The sequence below is a fragment of the Stylophora pistillata genome, chromosome 6 (assembly GCF_964205215.1).
Source record: "Stylophora pistillata chromosome 6, jaStyPist1.2, whole genome shotgun sequence".
Classification (NCBI taxonomy): domain Eukaryota; kingdom Metazoa; phylum Cnidaria; class Anthozoa; order Scleractinia; family Pocilloporidae; genus Stylophora; species Stylophora pistillata.
In genome coordinates, this window is record NC_142524.1 from 36,500,227 (window position 1) to 36,516,845 (window position 16,619).

The following is a 16,619-nucleotide window of genomic DNA, read 5'->3' on the forward strand; positions in this document are numbered from 1 at the left end:
TGACAACTCTTTTCAGCTAGTGAAGAACTTAGGGAGAAAATGTTTTCAAACTAGCTCTTAGTTGTTCTCAGTTGTACAATCTAAGTCAGTTTTTTTCGTTGACGAAGTGCCAGACCGATATAAGGATTCCTCAGCTATCGATAGAGGAAACACTGAAGACCTCTATTAGCTATTCTTTGAATGCATCAGCATGTCGCCCAAAGTAAACGGTGATGAGGAACAACTCATCTTCTTTATCCTTATCTTTACGCGAGGTTTCCTCATTTACGCTCCGCCGTTAGCGTAGCAGGGGGAGGGGGGAAGGTGGAGGTCCTGAGCCACGCCTAGTTTCTTGTGATCGAGAATCTTCACCAGTGCTGGAGTCAGACATGAGGTAAATAAATTCTGAAAGCGAGACAGCAGAAAAAATTTTTAGCAAGAAACGTGATAATACTTGTGATAATACTTGTTGTTGCTGCTGTTACATGAATCTTCAACATAAAAATTTACCTTCAAAGGTTATCTTTCTGTCCGCTAAAAGACCTGTTTCTTGTAACATTTGCCGCAGCTCGTCATCAGGTATGCCAGCACCTGTAAGTCCCAGTGCTTCTCTTAATTCACGTGACTCGATGTACCCTTTCTTCTGAGCGTCAAAAATATGGAAGGCAGACATAAGATCTTTTGCTGTGTGGCAGGAGTTTTGACAGTCTTGTTTGTTAATTTTCTTTTCTTTCAATTTCCTGTAGCCTAAGAAAAAATGGATCATGGTTTCTTGATATCTTCAGATAAGATAACTTGAGTAATAAGGTCCAATAAGGGTGAGGGGCCGATCATTGTTTATCACCTTGGGAGAGGGGAGATGGTTTCGAAGATTTTTTACTTTGTCACGATAAAATTTACCTGCCCCACCCCCCACCCCGCACGCTCTGTAATATACTTAAGATGTCTCCTCCCTCAATGGTATGTAATTGGCAGTCAATTTTCTATGGTCCCTTCTTCGTGCTCTGTTGGCGACGACGGCTCAGTATCCCTTAGCTCCCCCTTCGCTCCCCCTAAAAACCATGTGAACCCCCAAAAATCTCTCTCACCCCTCCCCCCCCTTAGGTGATAAATGACGACTGGTCCTTGATTTAAAGAAAACTTGTGATGAAAAATCGATGAACAAATTTCGGCTTAAGTCCTTTATTCAAAGACTAGGAACACGTTATAAATTCGATATTTAGGGGTCACAAACGATTACATCCAAGAAAATGTTATGTAAAAACAACCCTCAAATAAGTTAAGGTTTAACTTCAAAAACCAAAACTTTGTCTTTTACGAACTCGAGCTCGATAGCAAAAAAAAAAAAAGCAATTAATGGCTTTTTCTGGAGATTAGTCAATTTATTTAAAATTAGGTAGCCTTACAAAGGGTGATGTGGAATATATAAGTGATGCCAGAGTTAGCTGCTTCTTACTTTGAAATATTATAAATTAATAATCTTACCTCGAGACACCATCCTAAGAAAGTGCGTTATATTCAGCTTCGGCTTAGATTCAATAGTGTTGTTTGTTATGGAGGTTTCAGGCACCGTTTCTCACACTGATCTAAACAGAACACTGGATAGCGTGCTTTATATTCTCACTTAGTGGTAACTACGGTTCGTGCTTGTGTTTGTTATGACGTATCGTAAACACCCCATCAACAGTCATCGTTATTTTGGTGACTATATTTATCACGCAAACCTCCCTGGGCAGCCATTCAATAAAGACATGGATGAATTATTTTTCAGTAAATCTACTGGTACTTTCGCAAAGCCACATTAGGAATACTTCCGAGTTTTAACAACAAATGTGAAATGAGACATTTTTTAATTTAACCTTACGTGCTTAGCGGTTGTTTTTCTTCTGTTGAATTTGAGATCAAAGTGTTTTCATAGACTGTTATTCGGGAGTTCACCTGCTCTGTTGCGCTTGTTTGATCAATCGTGTTTTGCGCACGTATGACTGACCATATTGACAGCTATGACAGCATCAAGTTTCAGCCGCTTTCAAAAAACCAGTTAACAACCACTATGGACTTTTGAAAGTTAAGCTGCAGAATTCATAAACAGGGAAAACATGCCTTTGAAAACCTTCGATTTATTCATTGCTACATGGTAAATCATTGAACCTCTTGTCACTAAAAGAGTTAATAATCATGAATTATTTGCTCTGTTCTTGTGAAGTCAGCGAAACAAATACAAGATAGAATACATTTATCTTGTTGCGTCATCGACATTCGAGTTTCTGTCAACAAACACTTGTTTTCATTTCATTTTGCTCATATCAGAAGCAGAAAATGACGCGTGACTATTCCTCGTTAATGCATCAGTAATCAAATGGGAATAACATCAACATCTTAATCGGGAAACTATTTTGCCGGCAGCAAAAAAAATCAAGCAAAAAATACAAACTCTAACAACGGAATAGCAATTTGCTCAAGTTTTTCAAAATAGTCTTCGAGCGAATATGTTGTTCCTTTCCGATTCCAAAAAAAAAATAATAAGCTGGAATTTTTAGTTTAAAGTAGAAGATATGTTGTCGCTCTTTGATTCTGTGCAAAAGCTCAGAGGGTTTTACAACTTCAGGATCTTCGTTTTATTGAAGCCGACGGATGAAAGCCAAAGGAGAACCACTCGTCAGTTCTTTAATTGTCAAGAGCGTGACTTTGAAACTAACACCATCAATAACAAGTTGTAATTAAAACGGTTTCTGGAAAAAAAGAGCACGTCCAAGGTTGTACGTTTTGGATAAGGCCTCGTCTTACTTAGTTTTGAAAAATCATATGAGACGATTTTGAAATAATTTGTTCTAAACCCTTACTGTCGGAGAAAAGATTTTGTAATCGTTACAGTGGTCAATCTACAATTTCAACTTTGTTGATATATCCAAATTATTTCGTTACCCCCACCGACGCAGCCCCAAACAGTTTCTTTCGAAACTATCAGCCTTTATCCAGCATGATATTCTGCTTAGTTTTGAAATTATCTGTGTAACCATAATCAGAATCTCTATCGTACAGTATTTTTCAGCCTACAGCTTTGAAAAAAAAATATTAACCGGACGGTTTCTGTATGATCATCCGAATTATCGTCGATCGTCCTAAAAAGCAAGCCAGATGACCCCTAAACGAACCATGTGGGGCGAAAACACTGAGTTTCTTCTTAAGTTTGGTTTTCAAAAGATCGCTAAGATCGCTAAATCGTCTCAAAGTTGATGTCGACTGGAACGGGGAACCAGACAACCGGAAGTACTTAATGTCGTCGCTTATTACACAAATATATCTTTACCACGTAAGCCTTTTCCTTCGTACATCGCAGAAGGCCGTTGAAAACAATAAGTACCAGTATAAAACGCTTAGTCATGGGGAAACCAAACGGTTTAATACGTATAAGACACAGTTTGAGCTGAACATCTGCTAAGAGCAATTATTTTTCTCAGGTCTTGAATCTGTTGATTGCATCCATCTTGTCAACTTCAAAAACAACATTCAGCATCTAAACAAAGGCCACAACAACCTTCGCACAGTATTTTCATTTGATATAGATGCTATTTTTACATTTCAAAACCTGAAAAATTGTTTCATTGATAAATCAAAAGTTCTTGTCATAAGAAATTATCAACTTGCGATTTTCATAAGTTCAAACATCCAGCACAACATGGAATGAACAGACTTAGAAAATTCAAACCAAAGGATTTCCGAGTCTAATGACAATGGGCATCTATATTTCCCACTCAATATAATTCTGTGTGATGGTTGAACACTATTTATTTATGGCCAATAAAATTGTTTCTGAAGACTGCATATAATATTACAGCTCAGATCTGTTTGTGGTTCTTATGGGAATGAAAGATAACACAAAATTAAACATAACATTCCTTTTAGTTTACCAAAGTAGTCCCCTTACACACTAAGAGCACAAAGCCAATCCTGACCCATTTTTGACACCAGGGCCAGTTGCTCAAAGACCAGTAAGCACTAACCCCGGATAAGATTTTAATCCAGGTTTCTTCATTCCTTTGTTCTTAAGCCTTTTTTAAGAAAATTTTCTCTATTCTTTTAAGAGCATCCAATAATCAAATTGTGGAAAAAATATTTTTTAACAGATTTTCTTTTCTGAAATCATAAGTCACACTAACCCTGGGTTATCTTAAACCAGCCCAAACCCTGACACTTGCATAAGACACAAACTTAACTTATTGGACAGCTCATATTTGAGTCATGCTTTACATATACATTGCAGAGCACTGAAAAATTGTCCATGCAAACTTATTCTGAGTTCCACTTGCCTAGAAACTGACATCAGTGTCATTATCATCATCACTTGCAAACCTTATGACATTGTGTTAATAAAATTTACTCATGTAGTAAAGATGACAAACGAAAAGGTACAGAGACCCTCTACAAAAACACTGGGATTTAAAACTGGGGTCACCTCTATATGTTCTTTGCTTTTGAATGTCTTCATTAAATATCCATTAGGTTTGACCAGATACAGCTTTGCCCATGCTACCAGCTGCCTCCTCTTCCACCACCTCCATTACTTCCACCCCCGCCAAACCCCGCACCACTGCCAAAGCTACCTCCCCCAACCATAGATGACCTGACAAAAACGGGATCTGAGGTAAAGCTCCCTGTGTAGCTGCCACTGCCCCATCTGTCCACCATGGTGCGTGTAACAAAGGATGGGTGCTGCAGCTGTAGCATCATCAGTCGGAACTGAAGATCAGGGAGGAAGTCATAGGTACCACAGGCACCACCTTCATTTTCACGTCTGTCAGCTGATTGGCGGCAGATTGGACAGGTTGCATGGTCTTCAAGCCACTTGGTCAAGCAAGGCTCACAGTACTTGTGACCACAAGCCAACAGTCTTGTTTTCGTTTCCGGCTGAAATTCCTCCAAGCAAATGGGACATGATTTGCTTTCATAAGTTTTTTGAGACTGTCTTGCTCGGTCTCTTTCGTCTTGAATTCTTTTCAGCTTTCCTTCGCATCTTTTATGTTCTTGTTCTTGCTTGTGCCCAATATACAGCCCAACACCAACAATAATAATCAACAGCACACAGAAGATGATAAGACCATAGTTCGCTGAACGCTCGAGGACTTTACCGCTGAAAACTTCACCCATCCGGACAACGGCGTGTTCCACACCTTGATCGTAATGTTTCTTTTTCATATATGGCTTCATTTCCTCAATGATAATATCAATCTGGTCATCGGATAACAATTCCATGGCTCTTTTTCCTGTGGACACATATAGTTGACGATCTAAAATAGAAATCAGTAACACTGTTCCGTCATTACATCCTGTGTGGCCGACTCCCCAGCTGTCATGTAAATGTTTTGCAAACGTCTTCGTTGTTTCTTCAATATATTCACCAGGAATGCCTCTCATTCGGTTTAAAACTGCAACGCCAATTTGAAATCCAGGCTTGTCATCGTTGCTGCACCCTGAAGCAGTATTTTTAACAACTGAATACAGCAGCTCTTCAATCTTGTTGGCAGCCTGGTAACTGAGAATATTCTCTGGATCACAGATCCAGGAAACCTTTCCATTACGACCACAAGCTTTCACATCTATCGTAGGATTCGGAAAATCCTCCTTATACCATTCTCTTGTTGCAGTTCCTTCTTGAAGGAAACAAAAAGCCGCTAAAATAACCAGGAACATAACTGAAGCATTTGCCATCCTTACCATTGTCAGCTTTCGATTTGTTTAGTCACAAGGATGGCTGCTTTAATATATACAGCAGGCGCACATTTTTTACGTGGACTACGCGCATTGGCCGCTCGAGTTCCTCGCAATTAGCTGAAAATGTTGCGTTATATTGAGATGGGAAGAGGGGCTGTTTAAAAATAGTTCGTGACCTAATAAATCGCCAAAACACTTGAAGGCCTTCAGTCCTGTCTTTCAATGAGCGAAAAGACTACACTGTCTTCCGCTTTAGCGACACATGACATACAAATCAGAACATACAGTGTGGAATCCCGATTTCTCGAACCTCCTGAGGAAACGCAAATTGGTTCGAGAAATCGAGGGTGAAATTACAAGTGAAGCAAATCCAAGGGAAACAAGGTTTGGTTCGAGATATCGGGAGGTTCGAGAAAACGAGGGTTCGAGAAATCGGGATTCCACTATTGCAAACCTCGTGTGTTCTCTCAACATCCAAAGAGGGTTTTAACGCTGGAAGACTTGTAGAAAGTCTGTTAGCTTTACTTAAAAGTTTACGGTGTTAACGGTAAACTCAATACCTTAAATATTGAAATTTAATTTGAAAATTAAATTATAATTCAAATCTTCAAAGAATTGCAAGTTTGCAAAAATGTGTGATTAGGATTGTCTTTGTTTGATACTAATGAAAAAAAATGAATGAATGAATGAAATTTAAAACTTTATTAAAGTGTCTATGTTTTTTAAGCTATAAGCTAATGGGGGACACTAAAAAAACTAAAAGTCAAATACATTTACATATGTAGATAATAGTTATTTACAGTAGATAATTAAAAAGATTATAAAGTCATTTAGTTAAGTTTTAAATTTCAACAAGAGTTGAAAGGTCGACTTTTCTTATGTTCTTCTTTCAAGAACGAATTTAGAGTTTCTATCGTTTTTAGGTGTCTTGGTAACTTCAACCAAATGAGGTCCCATATATTTAATAGAATTCCTACCAAATCTTACAGTTTCGAATCTTGGCAGTTCGAAGTCCCTGATCCATAAGTTATACTGAGTGTTCTTTATATTAAATAAGTCAGAAATATTTTCTGGTGCGAGACTGTGAGAGATATTAAACATCTTTATTTACACCAACAAAACTTTCAAAAGCAAAAAATTTGTACATCACACTCAAAAAGTGAGGTAAATAAGAATGTCTGACCCTCCATTCCTAGAACATTTAACATGACAGTGTGATCATAGAAATCTAATGGAAGTATGTTAAAAAAAAAACTGTGAGTAATTTTATTACATGTGTCAGTCCACAGCCAAGAACCTCTACAAAATCTATTGACATGGTTTGAACTTAAATAAAAATCTGTGACAGTTATTCATGAGAATGTAGGTGCCAGCACTGATGTCACACAGTCTTGAGCTTAGTTACGATAATGACTCTTAAACTCTGATCAAGAGCAGTACACACACAAAGCCCTTCCTATAAATAAAAAAGAGCAATGCTGGTGTCAAAAGATCATCAATGAGATTAAAAATAAGAGTAAAGACTTAAAATAATTCAAGTTTGTATTGTAGTGTTCCAGAAAACATATTTTTGGCATTGGAAAACAACCTCATTCCCATTGCCTCCCTCTGCCTCCTCCACCCTCCATTTTACAACTGAAAAAAGTTTTCGGTTTGAATCCCTCCTCCTCAAGAAAACATCTGTCCTCCATCCTCTCTAGAAATTCCAATTAATTCTACTTTATGGGGAATTCTACAGCCAGTGATAAATGTGTATATGGAAATTCTTAGATCTAATTATGTGAACATTATAATCGAATATTGACTTTACTATACATGTATGCCAACTGACCTTGTCTGGGCTCCAGTCAAAGGATGTGATTGGTTGCGTTGACAGACTTGCATTTTGCAACATAGACACAGAACCGATAACACCCATATCCAAGTCTTTTGCATCTTTTTTCACTCTCTGGTCTGGATATGAGCTAGGATCATGAAGCATTTTTATGAGTAAATAATTAAACTTTAAAAAAATGATGCTCTGTGCAAAGAGGGTGTATAGAATTCTGGGATAAGTATGCTCAATTTTGACACAGCAATAGCCCATTTCCGAATTACCGTTGGCCTCATTTTCAAAATGAGTCCTGGTGCTCATCCTTTCATGTGATGATAAGTTTTCATTCACATGCAAATTAAACTCATTTTCACAAGAATGGTTGAGCACCAGGCCTTGTTTTGAAAATGAGGCCAAGGGTAATTCGGAAATGGGCTATTCATTTTCACATTTAAAACAATGTTTGGTAATTAAATTTTTTATTGGATTCCCTTTAAAAGTGGTACCCCTTTAACATATGGGAGATAGAAATGGTTCCCTACAAAAAGAACCCAGGCAAGTTTTCAAATTGAACCACTTACTACTTCCAGAGGTTGAGGGACCCAGATCCACCACATGTCATGAAAATTTCACGGTTCTGTGGCAGATGCCTAACACACCAAACTGTGGACTTGTGAGCCTGTGTGAAAAACATGTATTATCATTAAGGGTAAAAACAATAAATGGGAGGAAGGATGAATGGAAAGAGAGAAATCAAAGGTATCTCTAATCGCACAAAGGCCCCAAAGGTAAAGGTAAAGTCTGTTTACGAGCCTAGTGGCCCATTAGGCCGGTGCTTAACTCTGGTTTCTGTAACATGAAGTGACTAAGAGTATTTCTACTCCCCCCTGGATGGGATGCCAGTCCATCGCAGGGTTACCCCCAGCATTAGCTTGCCGGTACCCATTTATACACCTGGGTGAAGAGTGGCACTGTGAGAGTAAAGTGTCTTGCCTAAGAACACAACACAATGTCCCAGCTGGGGCTCGAACCCAGACCACTCAATCTGGAGTCGAGCACACTAACCATGAGGCCACCGCGCCTCCACAAAAAGGCCCCAAAAGAGGATAAAAATATTACAAATTGAATTACAGAACAATTTTTGTAAAAGTCATTTAGTTAGTTTTACACATCATTGAGAGATGAGAATGCTATAACTGCACATTCAATGTGGCCATAAGCTACAAAAGTATAATAAAATATCAGCACCAAATCCTAGGCATTTTGAATGATGATAAATTTCAATAAATGTCTTTAAAGTTGTACTCAAACATAACAGCATTTAAGTTTGCACCAAAACAAAATGAATGCTAGTTGGAGTACCTTTTCAGAAAGAGAAGCAAATCCTTTTTCAGGATGTTGTGTTCTAACATCAAACACATGGAATTTTGATTCTAATGTGGTAGCCACTAGCTTATTCATCATGATATCTTTTCTGTCAAATTCAATTCCACAAACCTGCCACACAAACAATTTGTGAGGTTAAAATACACTTTTATGACAAAACTTAGACACAAGTAAAATACTGCTTTTATCTTAATTGTTGTTTACCATTGTTATCTATATCATAGGTATGAATCAGATGTCTCAACTGAGAAATGTGTTCAAGAAACCATGTAATTTTTAACTGGCGCGCCACAAAATTGTTCATGAAATAATGCTGTGGACCACATTTGAGATTTCAAAGAGTAAGCCAACCTTTCAAAAGCTGTCTGTATATGTGCTAAAATTCAATTACAAACATCAACATTCTACATCTTGTTTAGCAACCTGGATGCTCACATTCAACGTAACAAAGTCTCAACACTTACAATGGAACTCCACCAAAAGCCATTCTTGGCTGAGATCATGATTGTTTAAGGTATCCAAAGCAGCAGCTGTTGGTAAGCCAGGAACTCACTGAGCTATTTTTAAAATTATTTGGATATATCAACAAAGTTGAAATGGTAAATTGGCCACCGTAACGATTACAAAAGCTGACGTTTCGAGCGTTAGCCCTTTGTCAGAGTGAATGACATTCGCCAACCGACACAGCCCCAGACAGTTTCTTTAGAAACTATCAGCCTTTATTTTTAAAATGACAACATTCTAAAGCAAACTCAGAGCACATTTTAAAGACAACTTTCAACAAGTTAGCTTTCTTTTTGGAATCTCAAATAACAGTTAGTTGTGAATATTTAGTACATATATTTTTCAAAGGAAGAGACAAAATGCTTACTGACACTTCTCCTTCAGTATCATACATGTGTCACTTTATAAATATATCATAGAATTGATAAGTAATTATAACAAAAGTCAATTCAGAGAGGTACTCTCTTGTCTATTCTAAGTGACCTTGGTTAACCAAGTAGTGCAAAAACAAACAATAATTTGTGATTAACACTTATAAGTACCCCATTTTTAACATTTGTCTCCCATTGAACAGCCATCTTTTTAAGGTCAAACATCTTTATATCTCCATTGTCGTAGCCTGCTACAACTGAACGTTCTTCTGTATTGTATGCATCTCCTGTCAAAGGTGAAAATTAAATACATCCTTAGTTCATAAATACACTAAAACCAATTAAAACCAGTAGAATTAGCACCCGATGGATCTGATTACAGTATGTATCAACTTAAGTTATGGGTTGAATTTTCATCTTTGACAAAAAATGAAAGAAAAGTAAATTAATATGCAAATTTGTTCTCTTAGTTGTAACTGTTCAATGCTTAAACCACCAAAGAGGCAATGAGTAAATTAGACATATCAGCTGAAGGGTGTATCATGACATAAACACAAATTATCTAGACTAATTTACCAGCAGCTTAAGGGGAGAATCAAAAGATCAGATCTTAAGAATTGAAGAATTTTGAAAAATCTTACCAAATGCCACACACCAACAGTCACGTCCCTCTTCACCTTCAGCTGGTGCCATGTTAGCCACAGGCCTGTCCTTCTGACGAGGATCCCAAACTTTAACAGATCCTGCCAAAACATAAAATAATTTAAGAAATAGAGAGGCAAAGTCAAACACAAAATTTTCTGCAAATAAAAGAAAAAAAATTAAAAGATCACTGCAAAATGCTAAAAAACATTTATCGACTTAGAAATTTTCAGTCAATAGTGTTTACTTTTGCAAATTTGCAGCATGTTTTTCAGATGTTCTCGGAGATAAGTCACACCACTAATTTGTGACAAAAATTTCAGGGGAAAAAAGGTGCAGCTGAATATACACTTGTGTTTATAATTACTCGAATCTGTTGATGGTTATTAACCACTCACCATCCCTACTCCCAGTGACTATTTCAGGTGCTCCTTCACCAATTCCCAGACCTCCCACACCATCAATAGCATTCACTATCTGTGAATGAGCTTTCACAGAATAAACTGGCCTCTCTGTGTTTTCAAGATTCCTATCCAGTTTTAAAGAAAACAAAAAATAATATAATTGGTCATCAAAATCAAGGTATACTAATTTTATGGACAAAAGCATACAGAAAAATCTACGACTCAGGAGTCAATTCCATGATTCAACTCTATTTTCATGTGATTATTACAAACCAAATCATCATTTTCCCATCAAAGTCTCCAGTTGCCAGATATCTCTGTTGTAAACTTGAGGCTCCAAATGTCCCACATTTTATTGCTGTCCTCTTCTCGTCCTGTTGCCAAAAAAAAATTTGTATGACCCTCAAATTTACTCCAGAAGAGTCTCCGTGGTGCATAAAAATTACAATCTAAATCAAACAAGTTCCCACATTGAACAATCTACTACTTTTGTAAAGAGGACATTTTGGAAAACAATACTTTTCTAAATATAACTTTTAATGGTACACTCCTGTATCAGAAATTAATAAAAGAGAAACGAATTACTTCCTCCCTGTAAAGTTTTGACAGCTTAGCATTATAGCTCATGATAAAACTTTAGAGTGATCTGGATAGGCAAAAACTCTGTTAGACCAGGAGATAATTACAAGCTACAAATGGAGAGTCCTTCTCTTCCCATTGCGAGCTCCTGGCATAATTTTATCGGAAGACAGCTGCTGTCAACAGCATAAATGCCAGCACTAACATTTTTCAGAAGTTTTAGTTCCCCCTTCGCAACTTCGTAGATTTGCAAAGCTCCTGTCCCACGTGCAAAGTTTCCAAGAACTACAAATCTTGCACTGCAAGGGATCCATCGTGCATCGAATAATGTGTAATCTAAAGATTTCGAAACGTGTTCGATTATTTTCGGTTTATCCACCATGGTTGTCTACCAGAGCAATAACCTTCACAACAAATAGACGAAATGTTCCAGGCGTTCTTACCCAGGTAGGACAACGTGCATGCTTTTGCACAATGGCCGCTGTACATCATAATCCTTGGAGAATGTAGGCACGCAAGACGTTGTAAATACCGTCACTTAGTCGTGTGCTTTATGTATACTATAATCACTTCTAACGACATTCTTATACGTCATCACTCAGACTGTCCACCTGACATGTACTCCTGGGAACGAAATTGATATTTTTGTGACATTCTCGCTAAAAAAAAGCAAAGAAAACCTTTTACATACAGACCATATGTTTTACTTTCCGACAATAAAATCTGAGGAGATTGCGCCTTTTTTTTTTCCAGTTTTCATGACAGAATTCGTGGCTTCTCCCAAGTGTGTATGAGGAGTACTTTGTTTTAGTTCCTGATGACCTTCATGAGCGAAAACTGCTAAACTATTTCTCCATGAATAGTATGATACTTTTTTTAAGAGGGTCCGATACTGACTCGTTTCAACAGATATTGCATAGAATGCTAGTGCCATCAAATTTTTAATATCCGTTCGGTCTTTAGTAAATTTAATAGCTTACAGGCATAGTGAAAGCATAGTTAGTAGAGGGGACTAACTATGGTGAAAGTCTTCATATCTGATTTGAACAGCAGTAACAGGTCAGGGGCTCAGGGTTACATTTTCAAGCTTCAGTTTTCACACGAAAGACTAATGGCATTTTACTCGCTCTTTGATTTGCTTTAAGGTGGCATCGTATGATGACAATCACAAACTGGCAGCAAGTTTGAGAAAACTAAACATCGACCACTATCTCATTGAGATATATCCCAACCCGTGGCCTAACTATTAAGTGATTCAATTTCTCTTCTCCCATCAAATAAAACACTTTGAGTAAATAGACAACCTCCCTCACCTCAAGAAAAACTCTTCCGATTACTTTCTCGGCAATGAACGAAATATCACAAAATGAAATTATTGGCAATAGAGGTTTTGCACAGCAGCCATGTTGGATGGCAGGAACAATGAAAATATTTTGCATAAGAAAGAAATTTTTTCCCCATGGGCAAACTAATCTATTGTTCCTACCATCCAACATGGCTGCAGTGCAAAACCTCTATAGATTCTTGAAGCAAAGGAATTATGCAAGAGAAAGTTTAAGGTAAGTTTATTGAATCAACAAACTCGGAGATAGTGACTTCTTATGACATTCATGGAGGGGCGAGGATATGTGAGTGTAACATTGTTTGAAGTTAAACTTGTTGACTGCTCAAAGCCGGAGTCAAGCTATAACTTTTATTGGTTTAAGCTAGTGTAAGTACCCCTTTAATCTTCCTTCGTCCCAAGTACATTATTGTCTTCACTGCCGTCTTCCAGCTCTTTAAAGCCCACAATACCCCCGATCTTTTTAACTTCTGAGAATAGATCGACACTAGCAATAGGTTCGTAATCTTCCGCCGCCTTTTCGGCGGCCTGTCGGACTTGTCTCGCGACTTGGGAAATAGCGGTGTCGAACTTGTTTCTGTGTCTCATTACAAAAGGACAGATGATGAAGTTGTAAATGACGGTTGTTCCACTCCATGGGCCTGGAAACATACACCAAACGAGGAGGAAGAACTTCAGCAAGAAATACAACGGAATCCACTCAAGAAAAATTTCCAAGAAATTCACCGTGCTGAAAACTACCCAATATGTTAACCATTTGATATCTTCCGTCAGATCGTTGCTCTCAATCGCCTTAACTGATGCATAGGTCGGGAAAACGAAGCCGAGGAAATAGCAGAGAAAGTTCGCAGCGTAACCAACTGCCAGATAGAATAAGATGAAACAGAGGCCGCCAAGGAACAGAGTTTGCCTCCTGACATTAGTTGCGACCTCTAGCTTGTTTAAAAAATCAGTGAATATGTTGCGCTGTTCAAGAAGATTGTTAACTGCTTGGATTGACACACTTCGTCGAACAGTTGCTACCAGGCTTTTGCAGATATGAAATCTAGTCCTTTCCATACTCCATGAGGATGATCTTGAACCTCGAGTAGCGAGCGACAGCAGTTCAAGCTTTGATTATCCTATAGTCGTTAAATTTCTAATTAACAATTTGTGATTTCACTAAACAGGTAATTGATATTAAAGCGCGCGCAACTCGTGCATGATCCCTTAACGGTATGTGAGATATCTGGAAGTTTCCCCCCCTCCTTTGCGATTCCCCCCCCCCCCCGCCCCGAAGCAACCTATTTTATCTTGGGGGCCACTTGCAATAAGGCGAAACGTCCATAAACCATATATGAAATCTAGTGACGAATATCATAACACTGTTATCACTGGCGAACATATCAAATAGACGACGGATATCTGCCTGTTCTCAGAGGACCTAAATTTGGAAAAAATCTAGGCACACTTAGTCACCATCATCACACTTATTTTCCATGAAAATGCGATTCGCAAAAGGCGTATGAAAAGCCCTTCTTGAGAACCTCCAAAAACGTTGCAGAAACTGTCAGTATGGATTAGCTTTACTCTGAACTTAAAGACAGTGGTGGAAATATGCCAAGAAAAGGTCCTTCTCCATAAAGTCGCCAATAAATATTCAGCGCAAAAGATAGTAAGGGCGAAGGAAGGATTGCGTTTTCCCAAAGTCACTTCTTAAAATTTACCACGACTGACGATTTTATCATTATTATTATTATTATTAACAATGTTATTATTATTATTATTATAATCATTATGATTATTATTATCATTAACATTATTACCACTACCATCATCATTGTTATCATCACTTTTTTGCAAACGAAGAAAAACAAAACAAAAAATTCTGCGGTGAAGAAGGCCATTGAAATAAGATTTCTCGTATAAGACTTTTATAGTCTCGGATCTTGCGGAATGGCATTTAAATGTTAAGGTTGATAATCTTTATGACTTAGAATTCAAAGGACAGCGGGAGCTCAAAATAACTACTGACTTGCTGATCAAAAGCGTAAGCGCAATTTCCATCTTTGCTTTCAAGGTATGGATGAGAAGAAAATGGTTAATCAAAATCTAATACCCTGAAGTCAACCTCTTCTGATTTTATGTGAACTAGAGGATAATACGGCAAATAGTTTATTTGCATGTTAAATGATCAGAGATCAGGCAATACCACTACTAAAATTAGATCCGTGAACGTACAAATCACAGCTCGCACCATTCGCGGCTTTTGTTGAGTGCTCCACCTCTTAAAAGACTTAAAAATTTAATTACACAAAATTTCCCGCGGCTTAATCAGCGGCTAATTGTGGTACACATTGAAAGGGATGTAAGACATAAAGGTCATGAAGCTCGAATGGTTTACTTCACGATATTTCGAGATGTTTCGGTTGTTTAAATATTGTCGCAAATTACACGAAAGTGACTGGGTAAACACACGCAGACACACACGCACGCACACACACACACACACCCACACACAAAATACCTAAAAGATAAAGCGGAATGGTACAAGAAGAATGGTTCGATATATCGTAGACAAACAAGGATTTCAAATCATACTGACAAACTACGAGAGCTTGGCTGCTTTAAGAGGTGGATCAAACTCATTATTTGCTCCTTTTCAGCAATTAAATGAACTGGCCAAATCTCTTCGAAAGAACCATCGTAATGAAATATGTATATTTCATTACGATGAAATATATATATTTATTCTATCTCGTAATGAAATATGTTAAGTCAAAATTCCCCAACCCTAAATTACCGATTTGCGAGACCCTGACCTCTTGCAACCATGGCAACACGTTTCAACACCAACGAGCTAGTAGAAAAGCAGGAATTAAAATTCTTCCTATGATACTTTTTTCGCAGCGCAGTATCGACATAATAATAATAATTTAGTATTTATATTGCGCAAATTAACATGTGGATATGAACAAATGCGCATCACAACACTTTTCGGGGCACTTTGGCCGGACTGCACCAGCCTGAAATAAATCAACCTGAAATAAATCAACCTTGTCGTGTTTTTGCCACTGAACGGTTCGAGCATGTTAAAGTGAAAATTTATAGCGTAAGGCGCGTCATTTTTTGTCTTTTGCCGAAAGTTTGACGTATTTCTTTATTTGCGGACCAAGCTAAGAAACAACCATATTTCCAGCTGTATTTCTTCAAATACATACATACATACATATACTTTATTTATGCTCGAAATTCACAGAGTAGCTGTAGAGCTAATATCTTCGAGAAAATAACCTAAAATGAAATAGAATATGCTATATTACAATTCCAATATTATTTATAAACTATGTACAACATTATGCGTGCAGAGGGAAATATAACTTGTAGATCTACTATGGATCTACTATTCCCGATAATATTAAGTCACAAGCTTCCATTTCTTCTTTTAAAAATAATTTAAAGTATTTCTTCTTTGAAAGTCTTAAATTAGTATTTGATGGAGACAACATTCGTTCATATAAGTTAATTTGTCCTAAATGTCGTAGAGTTAATCATATGAATATTTGTAGTTGATAATTGTTGTTCAGTGCTTTTTCTCTTTTCTTATGTAAAAGAAAAAAATTTTAATGGGCACTTTGGGTTGGGATTGGTTTTTCACTTTTCTCTTTCATATTCGGGGTTGGGTTTGGGTGTTAGTATTTTACAGGGGACCTAGAGTCCTAATATATTATCACCTGCCCTCGGGCGAATCATTAAATAAATAATAAATAAATAAATGGAAAAGATATCTGAGGATTTCCCGCTTGAACTTTAGAAAATTTAATTTTTTGTAAGTGTCTGGGAGAGAGTTCCTTATTTTGCTAGCTAAGTATGAAAAAGAGTGCAGATCGTAAGTTGCTGTTTTTGGG

General features: G+C 37.4%; 3 protein-coding genes and 1 pseudogene across 3 annotated transcripts; all 4 read right to left on the reverse strand.

Annotated features, from left to right (window-relative positions):
• Nucleotides 1–133: 133 nt before the first annotated feature.
• Nucleotides 134–1,621, reverse strand: LOC111331898 (uncharacterized). Its single transcript, XM_022937109.2, has 3 exons — nucleotides 1,465–1,621; nucleotides 490–726; nucleotides 134–384 (listed from the first exon to the last, which is right to left on the reverse strand). Exons 1-3 carry the CDS (start codon nucleotides 1,475–1,477, stop codon nucleotides 278–280), a joined length of 357 nt encoding a protein of 118 aa, XP_022792844.1. The 5' UTR covers nucleotides 1,478–1,621; the 3' UTR covers nucleotides 134–277.
• A 2,750-nt stretch (nucleotides 1,622–4,371) lies between these two features.
• On the reverse strand, nucleotides 4,372–5,726 carry LOC111331908 (uncharacterized). The gene has a single exon (XM_022937125.2). It carries the CDS (start codon nucleotides 5,695–5,697, stop codon nucleotides 4,510–4,512), a length of 1,188 nt encoding a protein of 395 aa, XP_022792860.1. The 5' UTR covers nucleotides 5,698–5,726; the 3' UTR covers nucleotides 4,372–4,509.
• Nucleotides 5,727–6,936: 1,210 nt separating this feature from the next.
• LOC111331849 (dynein axonemal assembly factor 10) lies at nucleotides 6,937–11,831 on the reverse strand. The gene is made up of 9 exons (XM_022937046.2): nucleotides 11,596–11,831; nucleotides 11,085–11,185; nucleotides 10,806–10,936; nucleotides 10,407–10,508; nucleotides 9,937–10,052; nucleotides 8,867–9,001; nucleotides 8,086–8,183; nucleotides 7,523–7,655; nucleotides 6,937–7,147 (listed from the first exon to the last, which is right to left on the reverse strand). Exons 1-9 carry the CDS (start codon nucleotides 11,770–11,772, stop codon nucleotides 7,073–7,075), a joined length of 1,068 nt encoding a protein of 355 aa, XP_022792781.2. The 5' UTR covers nucleotides 11,773–11,831; the 3' UTR covers nucleotides 6,937–7,072.
• A 1,282-nt stretch (nucleotides 11,832–13,113) lies between these two features.
• Nucleotides 13,114–13,791, reverse strand: LOC111331897 (receptor expression-enhancing protein 5 pseudogene; annotated as a pseudogene).
• Nucleotides 13,792–16,619: the final 2,828 nt, after the last annotated feature.